The following is a 24,075-nucleotide window of genomic DNA, read 5'->3' as shown; positions in this document are numbered from 1 at the left end:
TGACTCCCCAAGTTCTACCTGGGGATACGGGTGGGAGGTCACCTTCCTTAACACAATATGGAATTGTCCAGTTGTTCAGACATACTGGGAGGAGGTTATCTCCTTCATGCAACAGGTTCACTCTATGCCGTCGGCACAGTGGTGTCTCTTGATTATTTGGAATGGAACCAATCTTACAAGTAAAGAGTGTCTCTGTGTAACAAAGGGATTTGTAGCTAAATGAAATATAGCTAGATTATGAAGTGCCCCAACAGCTCCTAGGATGACTGAATAGAAAAGCGACATGGATTGGTGAATGGTAGCTGAAAAACCCATAGATGAGAGTGGGGGCTGCTCAAAGAAATGGTAGAAAATCTGGGGCAAATTGAATGAGTATCGAAGTATGATATGCACACCGATACCCCCTTCAAGACAAAGAAATCAGTTGTAAACCGCATGATAGCTGGGGGTCTTGGAAAAATGATCATAATGTCTTAACAATTACATGGTCCTGTTAATTTGGATGCTAAGGTACTTTGTTAGCTCCACAGCATGTAACGTGGTACTAATTGTGGGCTGATGTTGCTGATTGTCGTTTGTTTTTATTTGTTTTAATAAAAAGATACAAAAAAATATAGGTGTCATTGGACATGGAAAAAATACCTGATTCTTTGGCATAGCACTATCTATTCGCAAACCTTGAGCAGATGAACATTGAGTCACACTACATAAAAACGGTGTCCCCAATATACACTAAACGACTCACCAGAGTATGCACTAATTACATGGTATCAGCAAAATGGGAATTATGGAGTACTACAGTATCGAGGTGTCCTATTGTTTCGACTAGTAACACAAGAAGAGTACAAAGTTCCCCGAAGAGAGTGTGAAATACACGTGAGTGTAAATGCATGAGTAGCGTAGAAGATGGTGAAAAGGGAGGGGGTATTCCCTTTTTGGAACTAAAACCCTAACACACCCAGCAAGCTAGGTGTCATGCTTCATCATATGGGTTCTGCTCCTCGTCAGACTGGCGCTGCAATGTCTGATGGGCACCCATGAAGGGGCTCTTTATCGGAGATCTTTTGTTCCAGCCATATGGTGCATGCGTGTGAGAGGGCAAGTGAAAGTGTAGTCGTGAAGTGGTGGTGAATAAAAAGAGGTCCACAGAGAACTTTAATGGCGTGGCTAACTCCTTTGGTTAAAAAGGGGTCGGAGGGGAGATATATGCTGAGACCGATTCACAACAAAATATCTACCACCCTCAGGTCAGGTCAACATGTTTCTTGCCAGAGAAAAAACATGGAAAAGGGTGTTCCTTAAATAAAGGGGCAGTCTAATCAAACATTCAGCTAACCCACACGACCACAAAGAAAGCAGATGTTTCTTGCCGTCATGGCAATTCTTCAGGACCTAAGTGCTCAGTACTACACAGTGAAAAAAGTAAATGAATGTAAATTACAACCTTATTCCTTGCGGTCAATTAGTAGGCAGGCCAATTGGTCCTGCTCATGCGATGCGACCCTAAGCAGTTCCCTAAGGTGCCCCGTAGTGTGCTCCGGTGGGACCTGCAACAGTGAGTAAGGTACCCAAGCAGCATGTGGTCCTCGCCGTCAAACCTACCCCCAGCAATGTCTGGTCAGGACGTGTCCCGCACGCCACTTGGGTACCTTACTCACTGTTGCAGGTCCCACGGGCCATGACGGCAAGAAACATGTTGACCTGACCTAAGTGTGGTAGATATTTTGTTGTGAATCTGTCTCAGCATATATCTCCCCTCCCACCCCTTTTTAATCATGGGAGTTAGCCACGCCATTAAAGTTCTCTGTGGACTGACTCACCTTTTTTATTCACCACCACTTCACGACTACACTTTCACTTGCCCTCTCACACGCATGCACCATATGGCTGGAACAAAAGATCTCCGATAAAGAGCCCCTTCGTGGGTGCCCGTCAGACATTGCAGCGCCAGTCTGACGAAGAGCAGAACCCATATGATGAAGCATGACACCTAGCTTGCTGGGTGTGTGAGGGTTTTAGTTCCAAAAAGGGAATCCCCTCCCTTTTCACCATCTTCTACGCTACTCACGCATTTACACTCACGTGTATTTCACACTCTCTTCGGGGAACTTTGTACTCTTCTTGTGTTACTAATCTTTCGGACATGTACACTGGACCCTGCTAAATATAGTCGGCCCACTGTTCCCCCCTTTGTTGATAGATCTATTGTTTGCACTGACAATCAAACCCCAGGCGTACAGAATATGAGAGTTGTTGGACAGTTGGGCAATCCAAATGTCCGAGTACCGACATGTAGTATTGCTATATGCAGATGACCTACTGGTCTGCTTGACAAAGCCATAAGAATCCCTGGCAGTACTGCTGAATTAATTAGATGCATTTGGGAAGAATTCTGGACCGAAGGTCAATAACAATAAATCAGTACTATTCCGAATATAAACACTAAGTTGTACTCCCATGGACCATCTCATGCCCACAGACATTTTGTGGAAAATTAATCTGTTCTGTTACCTTGGAATTCAGGTGGAAAATACTAAGGACATAGGGATTGACTTTAAACCTAGCAGATTATTGACTGATATACAAGGGAAAATAGACCACTAGTCATTACTGTCGGTTGCTGGTAACAGCCGTTGAAAATAATTTTGAATAAGCCACATTACCATGCATGCGTTTAGAAAGCATGCCAATACAATGTGGTCATTACAATGACCATGTTGTTACTTCACAGGCCATTGCAACGCAAGTCACTACAACGACTTGCTGTAGGGGGGGGCGCTAGATGTTGGAATAATATAATTCACTATTCAAACTTCAGTCTGTGCAACAGTAGGGAAGGTGTTGGATTTAAAATCCAACACTTTCTGCCCCCTACAGCAAGTTGTTGTAACAGCTTGCATTGTAATGTCATGCGATGTAACAACCCGGTCGTTGTAATGACCGCGTTGTAATGGCATGCGATATGTAAACATCATTGTAAACAATGTTTATCAAAAATTCTGGTACTGCCTGATGCCTTTATTTCTTCTGATGTTGTATGCACCCTATACTACAAAGTCCTCTTAAGAACTTGACAACAGCGGAGATTAGACAGGTATGAGGCTGAAAAAAAGAGCAGTGTAAAGATAGACACATTGCAATGCACATATGCACAGGTTGGTTTATGAGTCTCAGACTGGGAAGTCTATTATCAGTCATCCCTGATACAACTTATGAATGGGGGCAAACATAGATACCTGCTGAAGGGTTTGATTACACAGCACAAGCTGACAGGAAAATACATGAAGGGAATAAACACATGGTGGTGCCATGCTGAAGATTGCAGGGATTTGTTAGCATGAGCTGAAAGCCATTTTGTATTTGGCAGCCATTTTAGGTAGCCATGTGCTCGCCATATGCTGTTTCCCTCTTCAGAGCCTTGCACATACAAAGATAGGCCTAGCTAGTAGAATGCACCTGCTCCTCCTATAGAACTGTCAGGCTATTCTTGCTGATGTAAGGAGAAGTAACTCTCCTCCCACTTTGTTGAGCAAGCGAATCTTGTATACCCATATTAGTCATTTGCATGCTTACATGAGCCAGGACCTCCTCTTGGTTTTATGCTGACTATGTAACGTAAGCATATATAAGGCCCCTGTTTTCTGTACTCCTTAGACTGCCTCATACAGTTCCTGAGGGTACGGCGTGACATAGTCTCCCTCATCTGAGGTAATTAAAGTATGAATTTTGTATTACAGCTTCTGTGTCAATCTCTTCTTTGTTGGTTTAAAGGGACCAGGTATCAGTGAGACCCCTGAGACTGTCTCTATTTTCTTCAGCCAGACTTATGCCACCATTGGCAACACAAACCTAGGCCCACTAATGAGCTAGTTAGGGTCGAGGCTACCTTACACCTAAGCACAACCTTTATGGGAAATCCCAAAATTTAAGGCAAGGGGGATGCAAGGAAGCAGGTGACCTATACGATAACATCAAGAGCATTATCTGGAAGCAGGCAGCAGAACTCTTCCTCCTAGCCAGGAACCAATTTGTGCACTACTGAACCATTTGTAGACTGGCACAGAAATTATGGGGATGATGGAAGATGAACACTAAAACCCAAATATGCTGGCACTCATACTACAAACACACTGGGACACAGGGATCATCACACACATATACAGGAAGTGCAAGCAGCTATGAACAACACTACCCCCCACTGGACACAAGGCAGAAATGGGAAACAGACTGTGAGGTTCCCTTTGAAGACAATCAATGACAGGCAGAACTCATGTAAAACCCATGTAAAAAAAAACGCAAGCAATTCCGATTGATACAATTCAATTATGTAAACAAGACATATATTACACCCACCATGCTGCATGAATTTGATAATGTCAAAAGCCTGAAATGCCCTAGATTTGATCAGGACAAGGCAACTTACTCCCACCTCACATGGACATACCCAAAGAGCAACAATACTGGGAATGAGTGGAGAATCTCTATGTTGACAGGTTACAAATTGAACTGCAAGTGCTCCCACAGACATTTCTTCTAGTTGTAGGGCTTTATCACATTAAATACAAAATAGCAAAAACGTTTGTAGATCTCACATTAATGTTAGCAAGAAATAGACTGGCAATACACTGGTGACAGGATGGTTATGTGGTCTGGGTGAATCGAGTGTAGCTGGAGAAGTCAGGATGGAACTCGTGGGGAGGGATGGTAAGCTACCTGAAGACTTAGAACACTGATAAGAATTAACTAGAGCTGCTATCTGGAAGAGCACCCCTTATGAAGGCTGTCTATTGAACTTGGCAATAGTAGTACAAAAACGAGAAAAAGCACAATAATACTGACCCCTTCTGGGACAATAGAAAGGTATAGGTAAGTCCTGGAACTGTAGACTGACGGAGCAGAATGAGAAGTAAATGTAAAGTTGACTGCTCTAACATATGGCAAATTAAGAGAGCATCTGTCCCCTCAACACAAAGAAAAACCCCTTTCTTCAATAAGTAGTGCCCAGTGCAGTAACACATAGTTATAAGCTACAAGTGGTTCTGTTGGGTAAGTACCACAGAGTACTGGGTCAGAACCTGATTACTCCATTCACAATCAATAGTGATTTTGTACTAGACTTTTATAATGTACCACACCTCATTAAGGTTTTATCAACAATATATATATTTATTAAATTGTTTGTTTTGTTTCTTTATTTTTTCGCCAGTGTGTAAACAATTTTATACAAACGGATAATACCAATATGGGCAGTCTGACAAAGAAAACACAATAACAATTACACAAACAATTCAATGGGTGACTGTGGTGACATTAAGTGCAAATAGGTGACCTTTCAAATTCAAACAATAAACAAGACAATGACATATATTCTCCATCCTTTTCTGCTCTTTCACTTTAGCTAGTCCTATTTATTTAAATCATTGCTATAGTGAGCCAGGACATGAGATGGTTGTACGTCGATGTTTCGACCCTCTATATATATACGTGTTTGTAGATACATCAAGTAGGGTCTTCTTCAGGACAAAGAAAGGATGTGCGACAGCCTATTCAAAGGACTATGAAATTCCTATTAGTATTGAGTGGAATGTAATGTACGCTGTGTGAGTCGTCATACACTTGGGGTACTCACCCTTGGTGGGTGGGAATTCACAAGATTAAATCTATTAACTCCTCTGAACCCAGATGGAGTTCTTATTCAAAGATCATCTGCAAAATGATGAGATTGCCAGTCACTATCTGCATCCCTACATGCGTATAGCTACTACTCTATGCATTTGCTGCATCAGTTACATGTACTTACCAATCAACCAGCATTTCAAACCTTCGCTGTGTACCTGTAATGAGAGGGTAAAACTAAGGGTACTCCTCTCCCTTTAATTAAACAAATCCACACAACTCACCCCTCTGGATGTGCTCGTCGGCCTCCAGAGTTTAGTGGGTTCAAAATAATTCAGTCCTTAGAGATCATCATATATTGATGCTGAAGTCCAATCTGTGCTTGCTTCCCAAACCTCCGTAAATACTGGAGGCAACATGGACATAAAATTAATTCAGGAAACTAAGTGCTCAGTGATGCAAAACTACATGCTCCAGCCTACCCCCATTCCAACAACAGTCATAGTCTCCCTACATGTATTCTTGAGTGTCTCTCACCAACTCGCGGTCAAGTGAGCTGCGGCCGGTGTTCCCAGCTTAAATGGATTGCTGGGACACTATGTGATGATTTCACATGACCATGTGAAGTCTGCTGTCTGTGAAAGCTAACGTGGTGGCCTTCTTGACCTCTGTTGCCCCGTCAGTATACACATGAGTATGGAAGCAGTGCGGTGAAGCGGATGGTAACTACCGCAGCCTCAAGTGAAAGAAATACATTTTCTTGATAGACTCATGTCTATAAGAGGCTCGTGATAATGTGAGCCGCGGCTGGAAATGTGTAATTCTGTAGATCAGTGCTTACATCTTGTGACAATTTCACATGGTCAAAAAGAGATCTGATGCCTGTGACTAGAAATGGGGCAGCCATCTTAACTTCTGTTCCATCATATCGAGTGTAAGGGCTCAACGATGTGTCAAATGACTACTCCCACACCGAATGGAACAAAACAATCACTAGAGAGATGCGCAGCACCAGTTTGTGGTTGTGTGGGTTAAGAAGAACATTAGGGATTTTGTGCACGTAAATGAAAAACGTGGTGACCATCTTGACATCTGATCCCCTTTACTGATAAACGAGGTTAGACAAACATGTCAGAGGGTCATTTAACACATGCATTCACAAGATTACAAAGTAGCACATGAGCCAGGACCTACAGCAGGGTTGTGTTTAAGGGCAAAAACCAATTACGTATCAGATATATGTCAGAAGGCCAGTAAGTCTATTTGTTTCCTCAACCTTGTTTAAACCCGTAATTACTGAATCCAAGACATGCATCCATTTGTACTCCCTGGTGTTGAGTTTAGACTCTATGTCTCCTGCTCTTGGGTCTCATGTCCTTTTCTCAATGACCCACCACCTTAGGCTTTCCAGTGAGTGTTTTTGTTCAAGGAAGTGTTCCACCAGAGGGGCCTTTTGTGTCCCACATCTAATTCAGCTGCAATGCTGCAAGATGCGTTGCTTGACCTCTTGCTTTGTTTGGCCTACATAGATCCTATTGCAGGGATACCTTATTGCTTATGTAACCTCCTTAGTGTTGCAGTTGGTATGATGGTGTGCTGTGTATGTATGACCCAAGTGATCAAAATTTCTGCCTTCTGTGGTAAGTTCGGAGATCTTGCACAGTTAACACTTAAAATACCATACAAGTGGAGAAGATTCGGTTGTATGCGAATGTCAGAATTCTTCTCAGTTTTCAAGAAGGAACTCACCACATAATCACAGATGTTTTTGTTCCTTCTGTAAGCAAAGATAGGTTTCTCGTGTGCACCAATTTTAGTGGCGACCAAATACCAGTATGTTTTAATGATTTTTTATTGCATTGTTCTGAAAGAAGTAATAGAGACTTTAAAGAACAGTGATTACATCAAATACAATGTAACGAAGCATGAGAGAGACAGCTTAGTGACCCTGAAAAACAATAAAGACATTGACATAAAGGTAGCTGATAAGGGCACTGCGATAGCCATACAAGATACAACTGATTATGTTCAGGAAAATGTGAACCAGTTGGGGGTTCAAGATAATTACCTCAAAATTGCAGGAGGCCCAACATTAGAGCTTCAGGAACTTATAGATGATCTGACAACAAGAGGGGTTGAAGGGGGTTACCTGAAAGAAAAGGAACAAGGCTTTTTACACCAAAAAGATCCCTGTATACGAACAATATACACACTACCTAAGGTTCACAAGAATCAGACACAACCACCAGGTAGACCCATATTGTTGGGGTGTGATTCTGTCCTGCAACCTATCAACAAATATATTGACAACTTCCTTAAACCTACAGTGACAATAACAAGATCATACATCAGAGACACAATGCATATTATACAGCTGGTATATGGGCAACCATTTGATGAGACTAAACACTCCTTGGTGACCTTAGATGTCGCATCGCTTTATACAAGCATTTCCAAAGAGGAAGCTCTTCAAGTCATGTGCATAGTACTTGATGGGAGGGAACATCCACACAGGGGACCGACTTAATTCTTGACCTCTTATATGTGGCGGAGAAAAATAATTATTTCTATTTCAGTGTAAAGGAGTAGCAATGGGAGCTGGATTTGCTCCCAGTCTGTCGAATCTATTTTTGGATGGCTATGAGGATGCACACCCATATGGCCTATTTATACTACCCTTGGTTATGCAACCTTTTTTGTGAACTGCCACCACCGTTAAAATGACAGAACGGGGTCGCAGGTAATCGACTGCACCATGGATTTTTAACCATTTGATTCACCAAGGGGTCATGTTTAGAGGGACATGCTCTTGACATACACAACCCTGCTGTAGGTCCTGGCTCATGTGCCACTTTGTAATCTTGTGAATGTATATGTTAAATCATTTATAGGCCCAGTCACACCTTTTGGTATGACCTTCTGACATGTATTTGTCTGACCTTCTTTATCAGTGAGGAGGAATAGATGTCAAGATGGCCGCCATGTTTTTCATTTATGTGCGCAAAATCCCTAATGTTCTTCTTATGCCGCACAACCATGAGTGGGTGTTGCGCATCTCTCTAGTGATTGTTTTGTTCCATTTGGGGTAGGAGTAGTCACTTGCCACTTCGTTGAGCCCTTACACTCTGTTTGAAGAAACAGAGGTTAAGATGGCCGCCAAGTTTCTAGTCACAGGCGTCAGACCTCTTTTTGACCATGTGGCATTGTCACTTGATGTAATCACTGATCTATAGAATTACGAATTTCCAGCCACAGCTTTCATTAGCCGAGCCTCTTCTAGACATGCCTCTATCAAGAAAATTTATTTCTTTTACTTGTGGCTGCGGTAGTTAACTTAAAATCCGTTTGACCGCACAGCTCCATCCTCACATGTATCCTGACGGGGCAACCGAGTTCAAGATGGCCGCCACGTTAGCATTCACGGACAGCAGACCTCACATGGCCATGTCACATCGTCACATGCCTTTTAAGCAGGGAACACCTAGCTACATCTCTCTTGCCTGTAAGTTGGTGAGAGACACTCGAGAATACAGGTAAGGAGACTATGACCGTTGTTGGAATGTGGGTAGGCGGGAGCATGTCGTTTTGCACCGCTTAGTGCTTACTTTCTATAATTAATGTTATGTCCATGTTACCTCCCGTATTTAAGGAGGTTTGGGAAGCAAGCACTGATGGACTTTGGCATCAATACATGACGATCTCTAAGGACTGAATACTTATGAACCCACTACCCCCGGAGGCCAATAAGCACATCCAGAGGGTTGAGTTTCTAAGACCGTACATTGAGGGGTTATCTTTGGGAGTCCATGTGTGGACTTGTTTTATTAAAGAGAGAGGAGTACACTTAGTCTGTCCCTATCATTACAGGTACACAGCTAAAGTATGAAAAGCTGGTTGATTGGTAAGTACATGTAACATATGAAGCAACTGCATAGAGTAGTAGCTATACACATGTAGGGATGCAGATAGTAACTGGCAATCTCATCATTTTGCAGGTGATCTTTGAATAAGAGCTCCTTACAGGCTCAGAGGAGTTAACAGAATTAATTCTCAACCACCAAGGGTCAGTACCCCAAGAGTATGGTGGCTCACATATTGTACATTTTTTGTTCCACACTATCCTAATCGGAATTTCGTTTTCCTTTGAATAGGCTGTCGCACTTCCTTTTTCTGTCCTGAAGAAGACCCTACTGTGGAATGCAGCACACATGGAAAGATGAAAAATCGAGGAGAAAGGAAAAAATGTCTCCTCCTTACACCTGCTCTGTGGGGGCATAAGGTTTTTGCACTGCCTCAGGTTTACATGATTTTTTAAATCTGTGGCAGCATCAAAATCCATTGGTGTTGAGTGGGAACAACCACTGCAAAGCCCACGGAACGCCTCCTTGAAGCAGAGTAAGACAACATAGAGCATTTTGCTGCCTTGCCTTACTCCATATTTATGAGGCCATTCATAGCCATTCAGGGTGGCTTTGCGTCACCTCATCGATTAGATTGAGCGGCCTGCGCCTCCAGAGCATCAAAAAAGTCATGCACCTGCTGCGCAATCCTCTTGTAAATGAGCCCATAAGTCTTCACAGCGTCCATAAGTGAATTCTCCTCATTCTGAAGCTACTCCTACCTGATGAGTCTACCTGCTAAACGCTGATGACGCACGCATTTTCTTCCCCATTCCATGTCTCAGCACAGACTGGCAAGCCAGATTCCCTCACTGTCTGTATGTCATCATGTATTGGGCCACCTTCTGTTCACTCATGCCCAACTGATCTAAGACAGAAATAATCAATTTCACTACCTTTCCTCTATCTGTTAGCTTGTTCATCCCATCTCGCTCCTCCTAAAACACTAGCAAATTCTTTCTCTTTAAAGATATTGATGTACAATCAATGTGCTTGCAGCATGAGGATGAATTCCCTCCCCCTGTGGGCCTCATGAAGGTTATTGTTAAAGTGTTAGGTGTGTTGCTTTGTCGTCCAATGTGCTAAAGGGTTTCCTATTATTTGATTGGTCTTTGCATAAAAAGAGATAATCCACTTTAGAAATCTGCACTTTCCTGCAGTAAATTCATGTGACAGCAGGATTAAATACCAAATGGGCAAACATCTTTTGGTAGTGTTGCCTGAACTTCAAACATAACCAGAATTTTCCTTTATAATGTGTCTCAATTTACAGTGAAAATGTTTTTTACTACAACACTCAAGGAGTATGCAAATAAATAACAATCCTGTACCTTATAAGGTTATATGGCTCACTGTTTACTAATCACTTGAAAAGGTGGGATCATATCCTATTTTCCCCTTTCTGATATATCTAGTAGACTGTTCTATCTCAACCTTAAATTGAGAATCTTCACTTTTCGAGATTGAAACGGAGATTATATAAAGCTCTCTGACATCAAAAGATATTTCTAAGCAGAAGTGACATTCTGGGTAAAATGTCACACGTGATTTTTAATTGACCATTATTTTACAGACATAATAAAGAATTAAAAGGTTTAGCGATTGTGATCTGCGACTATGATGATAGCATTAATCTTATTTTTCCTGTTTTCTGATGTTTATAAAGAAATGTTGTTTTGAATCCTGCACATCTTTACATATTGTAGCGTAATTAAAATTGTGTTCTATGTTTAAATGAGATTAAATATGTTTTATAGTTGACTCGAGTTACATCCTAAAGTTAGGGAAATTATACTCTAAAGGACTTTGAATGGCTAAAAAACAACATTAAAAAAATTCTTCATCACTGTAACTGTCATTGCAGCATCTAAGAATAAAATAAATGTAAAACTTCACAAATCACAGGTGCGCATGGAAGCCAGAGTGATTTAAATTGACGTTTCGCAAGGAAAAGTGACTGAATTAGAAAACAGGGTTCAATTTCTGGAGAAATCCATGTATGCCGAAACAGAACAAAAAACAGACATATATGATCGACAAGAGTGAGTGGCGGAGAGGCAAAGGAGTGAGATAGGAACTGCTGGAAAATAGAGTCAGAGCAATCATTTGAGAGCAGGAGATCCCGCTGGAGGATTTGATAGCAGGAGTGAAGCTCTGCTTCAGCCTGAAGTTTCCAAGAAGGGGTAAAATGGTGCCTGCTCGACCATTATGTTGTCTTTGTGGAATAACAAGCAAAGAGATATAGACAGCTTTACTAACATTTTGCATCATGGTTGCACCACTTTTGTACAAAATGCTAATAGACTTTTACACGGTCAGGCAAGAGGCGTTTTGTGCCACCTTGCATGGCTTTGCAAAGAAATGTAACGCAGTGCAGCAGCTTTCGCTGAATTGGATTACATTGAATTCTGGGATGCATAACATGGGTGGAAAATGGATGTTCCCGTTCATTCACCCATGGATTTCAGGCACTCTCAGATTTACAAAGGTTTGTAAACCAGGGATTGCGTGAAGTTGCTACACCTCCCCAAGGACGGTGTAACGAAGAAGATGCCTTTTTTATTCCTTGTTATTTCTTCTTTCCATGTGTACATACACAGAGGAAAATGCCTCAAGGAATTGTTTTTGCGTATGGTATCCCAAGTTTGTAAACAGTGAAAGTACATCCGTTACAACAGTCTCCAGACTGAAAATAAGGCTTGCCACACCCTTAAGAGGAACCAATATTTTCATTAAGACAGTGGATAAGAGTGTGGGTATGATCATTCAGAATACCTTCGACTATAAAGAAGAAATTCCTACATAATTGTCCGATACCGGTTGCTACAGCAAGATTTGATATAGCCCATACCAAAAATTGAAACATTGATTAAAGAACTCACAAAACGAGGTATAAACATGGGTTTTTAAGGAAAAATTACTATGCTTTTCTAAATAAACACCATCCAAGAATTCCAGTCTTCTGGACATTGCCCTAAATACATAACATATTTCAAAATTCACCAGACAGGCCAATAGCCACTGGCTGCTGTTCCATTTATAGGCCCTCTGTTGTTTTTTTGATCAAGCACTGGTACCTAAAAAAAGAGAGGCTACGTAATGGACAGTATGCACTTCATTAATATTATTAGAACACGTTCTTTAATGATGAATTAAATATACTAGTGATGACGGACAAAACAGATAAGCAATGCATCTTGTTTGTTTACCCTAGAAGTTTAGGCTTATACATTTCTCTCAAGAGGAGATGTGGCCTAACAGCCTGAGCTGCTCACTTTGGAAATGGGGAACGAGGTTCGAGTACATGATTGGGCTCAATATTCTGTAATATTGAGCAAATCATTTAATCTTCTCCTGCCACAAAAAAAATCTGACCTTGTGTACTGGAATTTGTGCTCATGGAAAGCTCTGGGATGGCTTTGGACCAAGTTTGTGTTGTATAAAACTGCAAAAAAGACATCCATCATGGGTTGGGTTGAAAAATAATAGGAGTACATTCATAAGGTCTTATGTTAGTGGAGAGAAAATATTTATACAGATAAGAGTGTTTACTTTTTTTGAAAATTACACAGGGTTGCTTCACTCATACGACTGTGGCAGTAGAGAGAATGTGTAGAAACACAATTACTCAACAATGTGATCAGAACTGCTGAGCCACAAAGAAACACCATAACTGCGGGTTCCGTTGAACCAGTGGTGAAACCTACTGTTTGAACTTCAAAGGCTAGAGTCTCACATCTCTTAGCAAAATAATGAGCTGGACAAAACCACTTCAGTCGTACATTTTTAATATCAGTTGCAAGCGTTAGTCATAACTGTATAATATGAAGCACTGCAAAACTATTATGCCTAATTTCCAAGGCATGTCTAAGAAAATATCTATCAGTAGGAAAATACAGAAAGCTATGACATAAGATCATTTTAGCAAGGTAACAGCCTCTCGGACTCTCGGTTGAGGTGACAACTAGAAAATACGGGTCAAATAAATGATTCCCCCTCATACTTAGAAGTGTTTAAGAAGGAAAAGGGAGACTCTTCCATTATCAAGTTAAAATATTGTACCACCAATCTATCATGGCAAAAATATTGATGACCAACATATCAGTGGGTATGCCTATACAGCAGTCGATAGGTTTACTATACTTATCTCCACATGCATGTACTCTAACAATGTACATACCTACAAGGTACACAGATCTGGAGTTAAGAATTAAGTCTACACTTGCCTGCACATACTTACCTCATCAATATTTTGTTTGTCGATATTTTTGCTACAATATTTCTGTGTAAAACTGGATATTCTGATATACTGTAGGTACATGAAACTTTCCTGAATGTAGCAGCCATCCCAAAGTTTCACTTCAGTGCCCCACATTAGAAGTGATACATATGAAACGGTACAAAGATCACTCCTAGACAGGATGGAGCATCATCGACGCCTGCTTAGTATAAGCGGGCGTCAATAGTTTGGTTGAATTACTGAAACCTTTAACTGAGGAGTTGGAAAAGTTGTAAGAAGCAATCAGGAAAAACTGAATTAATGACTTTGGAATGATAATGTAAACTGAAAGAATAGAATATTGTGTGTGCAGTAGAGTGTTGAGAATTAGTACTCAGGATGTGGGGGACATTCTTTGGGAAATAACAGCAATATGAATAGGCATACTAAGTTAGGTGTCAAACATAAAGAGAACATTAAATGCTTGTCCTTTTTCAATGGTAGGATTTATGTCCTTCTGTTTCTAAGAGTAGATGCATCACTAAGTAAAAGAGTATACATTCTGTTGGTTGTTCACGTCAGATGACAAGTTCCTCTTCATGTATGCATATTAGTATCAATTCCATTAAAAAATCATCTGTGGACTTACAGAGTAGTGCTCTTCAATTTATATTCAACAATTACATGAATATTAAAAACTACCCACAACTGCAAGAGTATTATGCAACTTATGATGTTTAAATCTATGTAAAAGTTAACTCAAAGCAGGCAGAAAAGCTGTATCATATATGACATGATATCCATCACTGTAGACATAGAGTCTATGGTCAGAGGGGCTGTAGTTGATGCTCTGCATTGTTTCTAAGGCTTTATCAATCATGATGCTAAGTGTTCTCTCTTGCTCTGTTTTTGTGTCAAAGGAGTAAAACAGTTCTTCCTTTCTTGTGTTGATAGGGCGGAAAGCATAGAGGACTCCACACGCGATGAACGCGTTGGTGACTGAGGGCTTGTACTGCCTGGTTTGCCAGGTCTTTTCCACAGTCAGTGTAGTTTCATTCAGCTTGCTGATCACAATGTTTCCTGTGCTCGCTTCTGTTGAGTAAATGACCCACAACCCACTCTCATCAACTGCGAAATCTATGTCTTGCCATGCGACTCCAGCATAGGAGAAGCGGTTGTTAAACACAGCACCTGGAAGGCTTTTCCTTAAAACCAGTTTGTTGGTGGTGACATCAACTTTGCACATGTCAGGTGATGCGTGACAATTGTAGTAGAGGAAACCATCATACACTGCACTTCCACTGCCTTGTCCGTACTCCAGTCTGTACTCCTTATAATTTTTGTCCAGCAGCAGATCATCTTGGGAAGTGACGATTCTGTAATATTCGAGGTATCTTCCGTCTGGATTGAGTGGGGCCGTCCAGTAGAGATCCTTCTGGGGATCCCGTAAAGAGTACCCCTTACCCCACCCACCGAATCTGTAGGCAAAACCTCTCCAGTTCAGTTGAATTATATAAGGTTTGCTGATGTTAGAAATACCTCCATGGTCACAGCTTCCTGCAACACAAAGAAAAGATTGGTACCAATCAATAATCAGAGTAGTTTTTAAGTATGTTTTTTTTATTTATTGCCTCCTGGCGACCCAGAATTACCCCGACACTAATCATAGAAAATTATCCAACGTAACATGAAACAAGCATTGGCATAGCCAATAGGTCTCGACTTTGAAACCGTATAAGTGTTTAGTTATCCAGCACAATATCCTTGGTAACAACATCAAGTGTTGCATGGCTAAACACTTATAAGGTCCCAAAGGTGAGACCAATTGGCTATGCCAATGCTTGTTTACTAATGGGCTCTTTGCTATGTAATGAGCATTAGCAAATTCAAAGAGAATCTCTGAATTAAATTGACATTGACCTGTAAAACCAGCTGAAATTGCACTGCAAATATGAACACATTTCAAGCAGTAAAAAGAGAAAATAATTTTATTTTTAAACACACACACACACACAAAGAAGAAAATCCAATACTGTTAGAGCAGATTTGCTGCAACCAAGAAGACTCTTATCACTAAGAGTGGTGCAGAGTCACATGAATCTCAAGGTGGAGCACTGTATAATGGGACCTCCATTGCTAAGGGAAGATGCAGACCAGTAAGGTCCCTAATCTAGCCCAAAACCTACTTCTAATAAGTTTGTACAAGGTAAAACGACCATATAAGCAAGAATATTCCTTTAAATTCATACTAGCACCCAAAGACATGAAACGATTATTTCAAAATGTAGACTAATTTATCAGGAGTCATCTGCTACTTGTATAATATTTTGAAAGATTTGACAAATAGGTGGCCGACCAACTCAGGATGATTTTAAAAACATCATTACCTAGCAACGCCCTACAGAATCCATTCAAAAGTGAAGTTTGAAGTGGTCTAAAGTGTACAATGCAGTTTATTTACAGGTTCCTTGTCATGTGGTTTTAACATACTGAACAACTTCACCCTTTTGCATCCTGAGCTTCGTTAAATACGCTTTATAACCAAAATGTACATACATTTTTTTTATTGCATAAACCATATGAAATGCTATTTTATTACCAGTGATGAGGGAGTGGAGGGGCATCAGGACCCACCCAAGGTTCCACCTGTCCTTCCCACATTCAAAAATAATAATAAATAGCATTATATATTATATAGCGAATGTTAGAGAGAAAGTTTCACATTTAGTACAAATGTTACAGTTTATAGAAGTTTACACTGTGTTTTAAAATAGTTGCCTCATTATCTGTCTGATTCACAATATTGCTTAATTTAACCCCTTGTATGCAGCTCGTCATAGCATACACCTCTCAGGTGCTCATTACGAGCTGAGCTCGTCATGAGCCCCACCCACGGGGGGAGCGCTGGCGCTCCCTCCGTGGGTGGCCGATTTTCTACATTTTCACGGGGAAGGCAGGGAAGACCTTCCCCTGCCTCCCCCCGCCCGCCTTATCAATGACGTCAACGCGCGAGGTGCGCTGACGTCATTGGACGTTTCCCTTTCTCCTCCGACACGCAGGGAAGCCATTTGCTTCCTGCGCGTCAGAGGAGAAACAAGGTAAGTTTGGGGGCTGGGGAGGGGGGATCAAAACTAAAGAGGCATCGGGGGAAAGGAAAGGGTTTTCCTTTCCCTCAATGCCTCTTTTGAGCATTCCTGCTGCACGATCGTGCGATCGTGCAGCAGGAATGCCCACTAGACACCAGGGAATTTTTTTTTTTTTTTGCGAAGTTTCCCAAAGTTTGTTTGTTTGGGGAGCGGCCCCTCGAGCAACGGTCGCTCCCCTGTAGGGGGCAACATTTATTACAATGTTAGCCACCCGGGAGGGGGCACAACATAATATTTTTTTTTTAGTAATCGGCGAAATTGGGCATTGTTTTTGGGAGTGGCCCCTTGGCCAAGAGCCACTCCCATGGGGGGACCTTTTAGGCGAAGCCTAATGACATTTTTAGTCTTAATGAGCGACCCCTTAGGCATGGGTCGCATCCCTTTTGGGGAGCAATGTTTTTAGCTTTGTCTGTCTCACTGTGTGGGGGCAGATTTTTATGTTAAGTGTAGAATTATGGCATTGTGCTGAGGAGTGGCCCCTTGGGCAAGAGCCACTCCCATGGGGGCAATTTTAGGCGATCCCTAAGTAAATATTTAGTCTTGTGGAGTGACCCCTTAAGCAAGGGTCGCTCCTCTTTTGGGGGCAATGTTGTTAGCTTTGTCTGCCCCCCTTATTTATTTTTATGTAATTGTGCCATTGTGCTGGGGAGTGGCCCCTTGGGCAAGGGTCACTCCCATGGGGACCATTTTAGGGTGCCTATAATTATGTCTTTTTGGGCATTTCAAATTACTTTGTATGCCCTTGGGGGTGGCAGATTTTTTTTTTTTTTTAATCGGGCCAATGTGCTGGGCAAGGGTCACTTCCATGGGGGCCATTTTAGGGAGCCCAGTTTTTTAAATGTAGGTTTGAGGAGTGACCCCTTATGCAAGGGTTGCTCCCCTTTTGGGGGCCTATAATTTTTCTTTGTTTGCCCCCGGGGGGGCTGTTTTAATTGTATTGAACATGGGTGGTGATGTGAGCTAAAGAATGATGATGGATTAAACCTAGATTAGTTGATGGGGGTGTGAGTTAGATTTGATGAAGCGCTCCGTCCATCATCCTTTTTGATATTACCTGGAGGGTCAGTTCAGCATCTTCTTTCTTGTTTTTTTGTAGGGTCAGTAGCCTTTGGACATGGGTACTCCTCTTTATGGGAGGATGATTGTGACCTTTTCTACCCTCTTTGGGTGGGAGAGTAGAAGTGTGTATTTAGGCCCATCTGCTTTAATTTTAGTTTTGGGGGGTGGCATCAAGGGCAATGGTTGCTCCCCTTTTACGGGGGTTAATATTTAATTTATACTCTTAGGCCCACCTCCCCCTTTGCTTGGATGGTGGTTTCATGCATTGTTTGCATATGTGATTGTAATTTTGTTTCTCCTTTTTATTCTAGTGTTATTCTTTTGATTCCTGTTTCTGTTTTCGACAGTGGTTGTTGTGCAGTTTTGCGTACTTGCAGTTTTTTGGTAAGTAAAATGTTTGTGTTGTATTTTCTCCAAATGAGTAATATTGTAATGTAGGATTGAATTTTTTGTAAGTGGTCTCATAGTGGCAGCATGTACAGTTAGTGTTTTGAGCAAGAAATTCTTTGTGATGTGTTTTGCATTGTCTAATATGTATTTTTTTTCTTTTTTTTAGTGGGTTACTGTTGAGTCATACTGTGTCTGTGCAGAGTACGTGGTGTAACTGCTTCTTGCAAGTGAGTGGTATCGTTTTGCAGTGTATAGTTTTTTTTGATAAAGGTGAATTTTGTTCATTGCTTCTTTTACATAGTGATTGTAGTTGTTGACTTGTGCGACAAGCTACCTTTATTAGTAATCATTATGGCTAGCCGTAGAATGACTGCTCAGCAGGTGGTTGGTATGCTTCTTGAGTCTTCCTCTGAGCCGGATTATGACACCGACAGCGCGTCTGAGGGAGAAGAGGGAGGGGAAGATTCTGGCAGTGATTTTTCTCTCCACCTGGAATCAGCGGATGATGAAGGTACTCTCAGTGCAGATGAAGGGCCTGTTTTAGAGGAGGACACTGCTGTGCCGATGGTGCAAGCGGCATCTGGATTGCAGCCTGAGGCTGCTAGTCTTCCTACTGGAAGTGTTGGACTCTGGGTTGATCCTAACATGGTGCAGCCGGTGTTGCCTGCCTTTAGCGGTGATGCAGGGTGTAGAGTGGATTGTGAAAACTTTTTGCCTATACAGTATTTTCAGTTGTTTATGGATGATGTGTTTTTGGGTGAGATTGTTGAGCAGACTAATTTGTATGCCGAACAGTTTTTGAGGGTCAACAGTGACAAACTTAGGCCCCACTCTAGAGTTACCCGTTAGACTCCCACAAATCTGGAAGAGCTGAAGAAGTTTTTAGGTTTGACTTTATTGATGGGTTTGTTAAAGAAGCCGAACCTGGCTTCATATTGGTCTACCAGTCCCTTGATGGCAACAGCCATATTTCCAGCTGTTATGACTCGTGATGGGTATTTACTTTTTCTACGCATGTTGCATTTTGTGGATAATTCTTTGGCGTTTCCACGTAGTCACCCTGACTGTGACCGTCTTTTTAAGATTCGGCCTGTTCTTGATCACTTTGTTGATCATTTTTTAGAGATTTACATTCCAGGGAAAGAAATATCTATTGATGAGTCTTTGGTTTTGTTCAAGGGTCATTTGGTTTTTAGGCAGTACATCCATAGCAAGAGGGCACGCTATGGAATTAAACTGTATATGTTGTCTGAGAGTAAGACAGGGTATGTTTTTAATTTTCGTGTGTACACTGGTAGAGATTCCACTATTGACCCCCCTGGTTGTCCGTCCACTTTTGGAGTGTCAGAGAAAATTGTGTGGGATCTTGCTAGAAGACTGTTCAACAGAGGCCACCATTTGTACCTTGATAACTTCTACACTGCTGTGCAATTGTTTAAGAAATTGTTTAAAGTGGACACTTTTGCATGTGGCACAATCCGATCTAACCGCAAAGCTTTTCCAAAGGAGCTTGTTTGCAAGAAACTTCCGAGGGGTCAGTGCAGTTCCTTACGTTGTGGCAAACTACTAGCTGTGAAATTTGTGGACAGGAGGGATGTGTATATGCTGACTACCATCCATGATGAGAGTACTTCACCTGTGCCTGTTTGGGGTCAGGCTGCTGATGTGTACAAACCTGTCTGCGTTGTTGAGTACAATAAGTACATGGGTGGTGTTGACAGAGTAGATCAGAGGTTGGAACCTCACACTGCTATTCGGAAGGCTTATGTTTGGTATAGGAAGCTGGCCATCCATTTTTTCAACTTAGCATCTTTCAATGCTTTTGTTGTGTTCAAGGAATGTTCTCCTGGATCAAAGTTGACATTTCTTCAGTTCCAGCACTCTGTGATCTAGCCTTGTTGTTGTGGAGCAAGTAAGTGTTCCTAGATTTGGAGTGGTGGAGGATGTGGCCCGATTGAAAGATCAATTAAAGAGTTGAAAGGGGTGCACTCTAAATTAATCCAGATTTTAAACTGCTACACTTTATAGTAATAAAGGGTGCTCACTACTGGATTATGTTGGCTGACATAATGTGTGAAAAGGCAGTTAAGTAGATAGGAATCTACGAGTGGTGAGCACTGTTCCTAGAGGAAACGTTCCAGTTCCCAAAAAATAACTAAACCATAAACAATTTTTTGTGAACAATAAAGTTTTTAGTTTTCACTTTAGAAAATTTACACATTCAACACAAAAACAGTGAATATTTCAATCCTATTCACCTATTTGACAACTAATTCACTGTCATTCCTGATACTGTTTTAGAAAATATTCATACGGACATTGTCACATTATTATCCGCAATCGACCACAAATGTGGTAACAACCTAGATATAAAGCTTAGCTCTATATATTATGTTACAGAAAATTGTGATTTTGACGCGGCATTGCCCAATGCATTTCGGGACCATCAGGTACCCTTCGTCAGGGGCGAATTCCTAAAAACAAAAAAACCTGTTCATGATGATGTTAACAAAACATATAGCACAACATAATAAAACATACTGACAGTCAAGGGGGGATACAATTTACAGAACTGATCTCTTCCATGACCTTGGTTGAACAACAGATATAGAGTATTCAATATCCACCAATCCATATCGATATTATTCATACGAGACTAACATCTAATGATGACAAATGGCTACAAGATTAAATCTCACCCAATACGCTACAATGTACTCATTAATCACCCTCTGGGTTGGTGCATCGATGTAAGGGAAAGAATTACTGATGTCATTCAATCTCAATTGACCGCTCATGAACCATAAATGAGTGGCGTATGTAAAGAGGGCTAACTTACTTGCTGGTAAACAGTGTAATGGAAACAGTGCGGATACAATGTTAGCGGTTGTCAGTCGCTGCTAAAGAGATAGAAATAAATGGAAGTCAGATAAATGAGAGATGAACATTACTGGCACTATGTTATGAGCAAAAGTGTATGCGAGGTACCTTAACAGCATATACTACGAACAGACCAAACGGATGACTCTGTGCTTCAGGGTAAACGATGCCGCCATTATATATCCTCCAATATGGAATATAACACTGTGTAAATAGAGAGGGGAGGCTGTATTTACTAAATATCAAACATCTTGTATACGTGCCTTAAGGCCATGCAAGTGGAATGTGTACCATACCTATTGTGCGGTTTAATGCGCCTGATTTTCCACTTATGCTTCGTTCATGGACCAATGTAGACGAAAGTCTTCTTACTGGTGTGTGCTTCTGCTATAAATAATACAGAATCATAAAGGTCTATGGATGATCCACGCGGTGTGAATAATCGTAAATACAATGTGGGACAGAACATGAACCCTCACCTGCCTTCCAAAGCAGACTGATCAAATCGTGGTGATATACTTCGGCGATAAAGCGTTCACTCGATAAGGTTAAATCCAAAAGTGAAAGGTGGCCATTAGAAGAGACAAAATTCACGAGAATCTACAACGTGAAAGAACAAGCTGTCACTCCTATGATATCGCAACTATGCGAAAAAAGGTACTAAAATAAAAATGCGGGTCTGTTGATATAAACATCGTACCTGTTGCCAGAGCGGCTGGTATCTTATTTATTTATTTATTTATTTATGTAGTTTATACAGCCCGCAGCTACCCCCGAGGGGGTGTCCCGGCGCTAGAACCAGAGCCTCAAGGGAGAAGGGGGGGAAAAAGGTTGTCATCAAGAAAGGGTTCACAGTCCGGGAAACAGCCAGGTTTTTAATCTAGCACGGAAGATGGGTTCAGACGGGCAGAACCTGAGGTCGATTGGGAGGCAGATCCACAGTTTAGCAGTGATTGCGCTGAACCCTCTGCCGCCCATTCTGGCGCGGCGAAAGCGAGGAGAGACCAGGAGGCGTAAGTTGTTAGATCTCAGTGATCTAGCGGAATGAGATATTGACACTCGCTTTTTAAGGTAGCTAGGACCAAGGCCGTTGATAGCGCGGAAGGCGAGGGTGAGGATCTTGAACTGGATGCGGCTTTCCAATCAGTCTAGCCGCCGCGTTCTGAACGATCTGGAGCCGATCGATCAGATATTGGGGAGCGCCAGCGTAAAGGCTGTTCGCGTAATCCAGGTGAGAAGTGATGAGGGCCTGAGTGACTGTTCGGCGGGCGTCCAAGGGGAGGTAGGGAAGGATCTTCTTAATCATGCGCAGCTTCATGAAGCAGGCAGAAGTGACCTTATTGACTTGTGCTTTGCATGAATGTGAGTCGTCGAACTGGTAACCCAGGTTGCGTACTGAATGGACAGGGGTGGGTGCGGGGTCAAGTGCTGTGGGCCACCAAAGGGAAGGGGAAATAGGGTTTTTCTGGTTAAAAAACAGAACTTCTGTTTTATCAGCATTGAGTCTTAGGTGATTGTTTGTCATCCAGACATGGATGTTGCCTAGACATTGGCGGAAGTTGGCAAACGTGGAGTCCGAGTGGTCCGCAAAGGAGAATATCAACTGAGTGTCATCAGCGTACGAGACCACTCTGACTCCACAAGACTCCACCACGGCGGCCAAGGGTGCAAGATAGACGTTAAAAAACAAAGGGCTGAGGGCAGAGCCCTGCGGCACACCACACGGCAGGGGTTTATCCTCTGATTTAATAGGCCTAAGCATCACCCTTTGACTTCTGCCAGTGAGGAAGGATTCTATCCAGGTGAGAGCGATGCCACCGATTCCGACCTGCTTGAGACGGTTTAAAAGGATTTTTTGGGAGACCGTATCAAAAGCGGCAGATAGGTCGAGGAGGACTAACATGGCCTCCTCGCCTCTATCTACACACTCACGAATTGTCTCAGCCACTTCCAAAAGAGCCGTCTCGGTGCTGAAGCCTGCTCTAAATCCGGATTGAGAGTTGTCCTCCAAATACCCTGTTAGCTGCAGTTGCACAGCCTTTTCCAGGATTTTTGCGGGTTGGGGGAGGAGGGAAATGGGACAGTAATTAGTGAATTTAGTAGGGGCAGCATCGGGCTTTTTCAGGATGGGGACCACCAGTGCTTCCTTCCACGTAGTTGGAAAGATGCCATGATGGAGGGAGGCATTCCAGATGGAGAGAAAGGAGTTGGCCAGAGAAGGGGCCAGCTCACCCATGATTTTGGCAGGGATGGGGTCGGAGGGGGCACCAGATCTGCATTGGGTAAATAGCCTGAGTGCGGTCTCTAGAGACAGCTCGTTGTAGGACTGCAGGGAGGCGGATTCTGGGGCCCTTATATGGGGGAGCGGTGGGGGGACCACAGTAGGGAATGAGGCACGTAGTTTATTTATTTTTTCAAGGAAAAAGTCCGAGAGTCCATCGCATAGTGCCTGGCTAGAGGAGTTCTGCGTGGCCCTAGCGGGGGGGTTAATGAAATCCTTGACAATATTGAAAAGGATTTTTGAGGAGTTTTTGGCGTTGGCAATTTGTAATGAGAAGTAGTCTCTCATAGTTGTTTTTTTTTGTTTGAGAAAAAATTTTTGCGCGGATTTATAGATAACTTTGGCTTCAGGGTCGTAGTTCTGTCGCCATTTGCGTTCAAGTGTTTTGCATCTGCTTTTTTCCTCACGAAGGATAGTGGAGAACCAGGGGGCAGAGGGGCGGGATCTGGCAGAGGAGATGGATTTGAGGGGGGCGATGGAATCGATGGCCTGAAGCAGTGCAGAATTAAGTCTGGAGACATTTCCATCAATGTCACTGGAAAGAGGGTCCGGTTGAAAGTGGAATAATGGGTCAAAGGTGGCAGA

General features: G+C 42.1%; 1 protein-coding gene across 2 annotated transcripts in view; it reads right to left on the bottom strand.

Moving 5' to 3' along the window:
* Positions 1-13,286: 13,286 nt before the first annotated feature.
* The window catches only part of OLFM4 (olfactomedin 4), a 136,358-nt gene continuing 125,569 nt past the window's right edge, over positions 13,287-24,075 (bottom strand). For both annotated transcript variants that reach the window (XM_078657406.1, XM_078657407.1), the window contains one exon: positions 13,287-15,291. In XM_078657406.1, the coding sequence (XP_078513532.1) occupies positions 14,489-15,291 (803 nt within the window). In that variant the 3' untranslated portion in view covers positions 13,287-14,488. The remainder of the gene's footprint in view (positions 15,292-24,075) is intronic.

The sequence above is a fragment of the Lissotriton helveticus genome, chromosome 8 (genome assembly GCF_964261635.1).
Source record: "Lissotriton helveticus chromosome 8, aLisHel1.1, whole genome shotgun sequence".
NCBI classification, from domain to species: Eukaryota; Metazoa; Chordata; class Amphibia; order Caudata; family Salamandridae; genus Lissotriton; species Lissotriton helveticus.
This window is presented reverse-complemented; position numbering and strand designations above follow the sequence as displayed.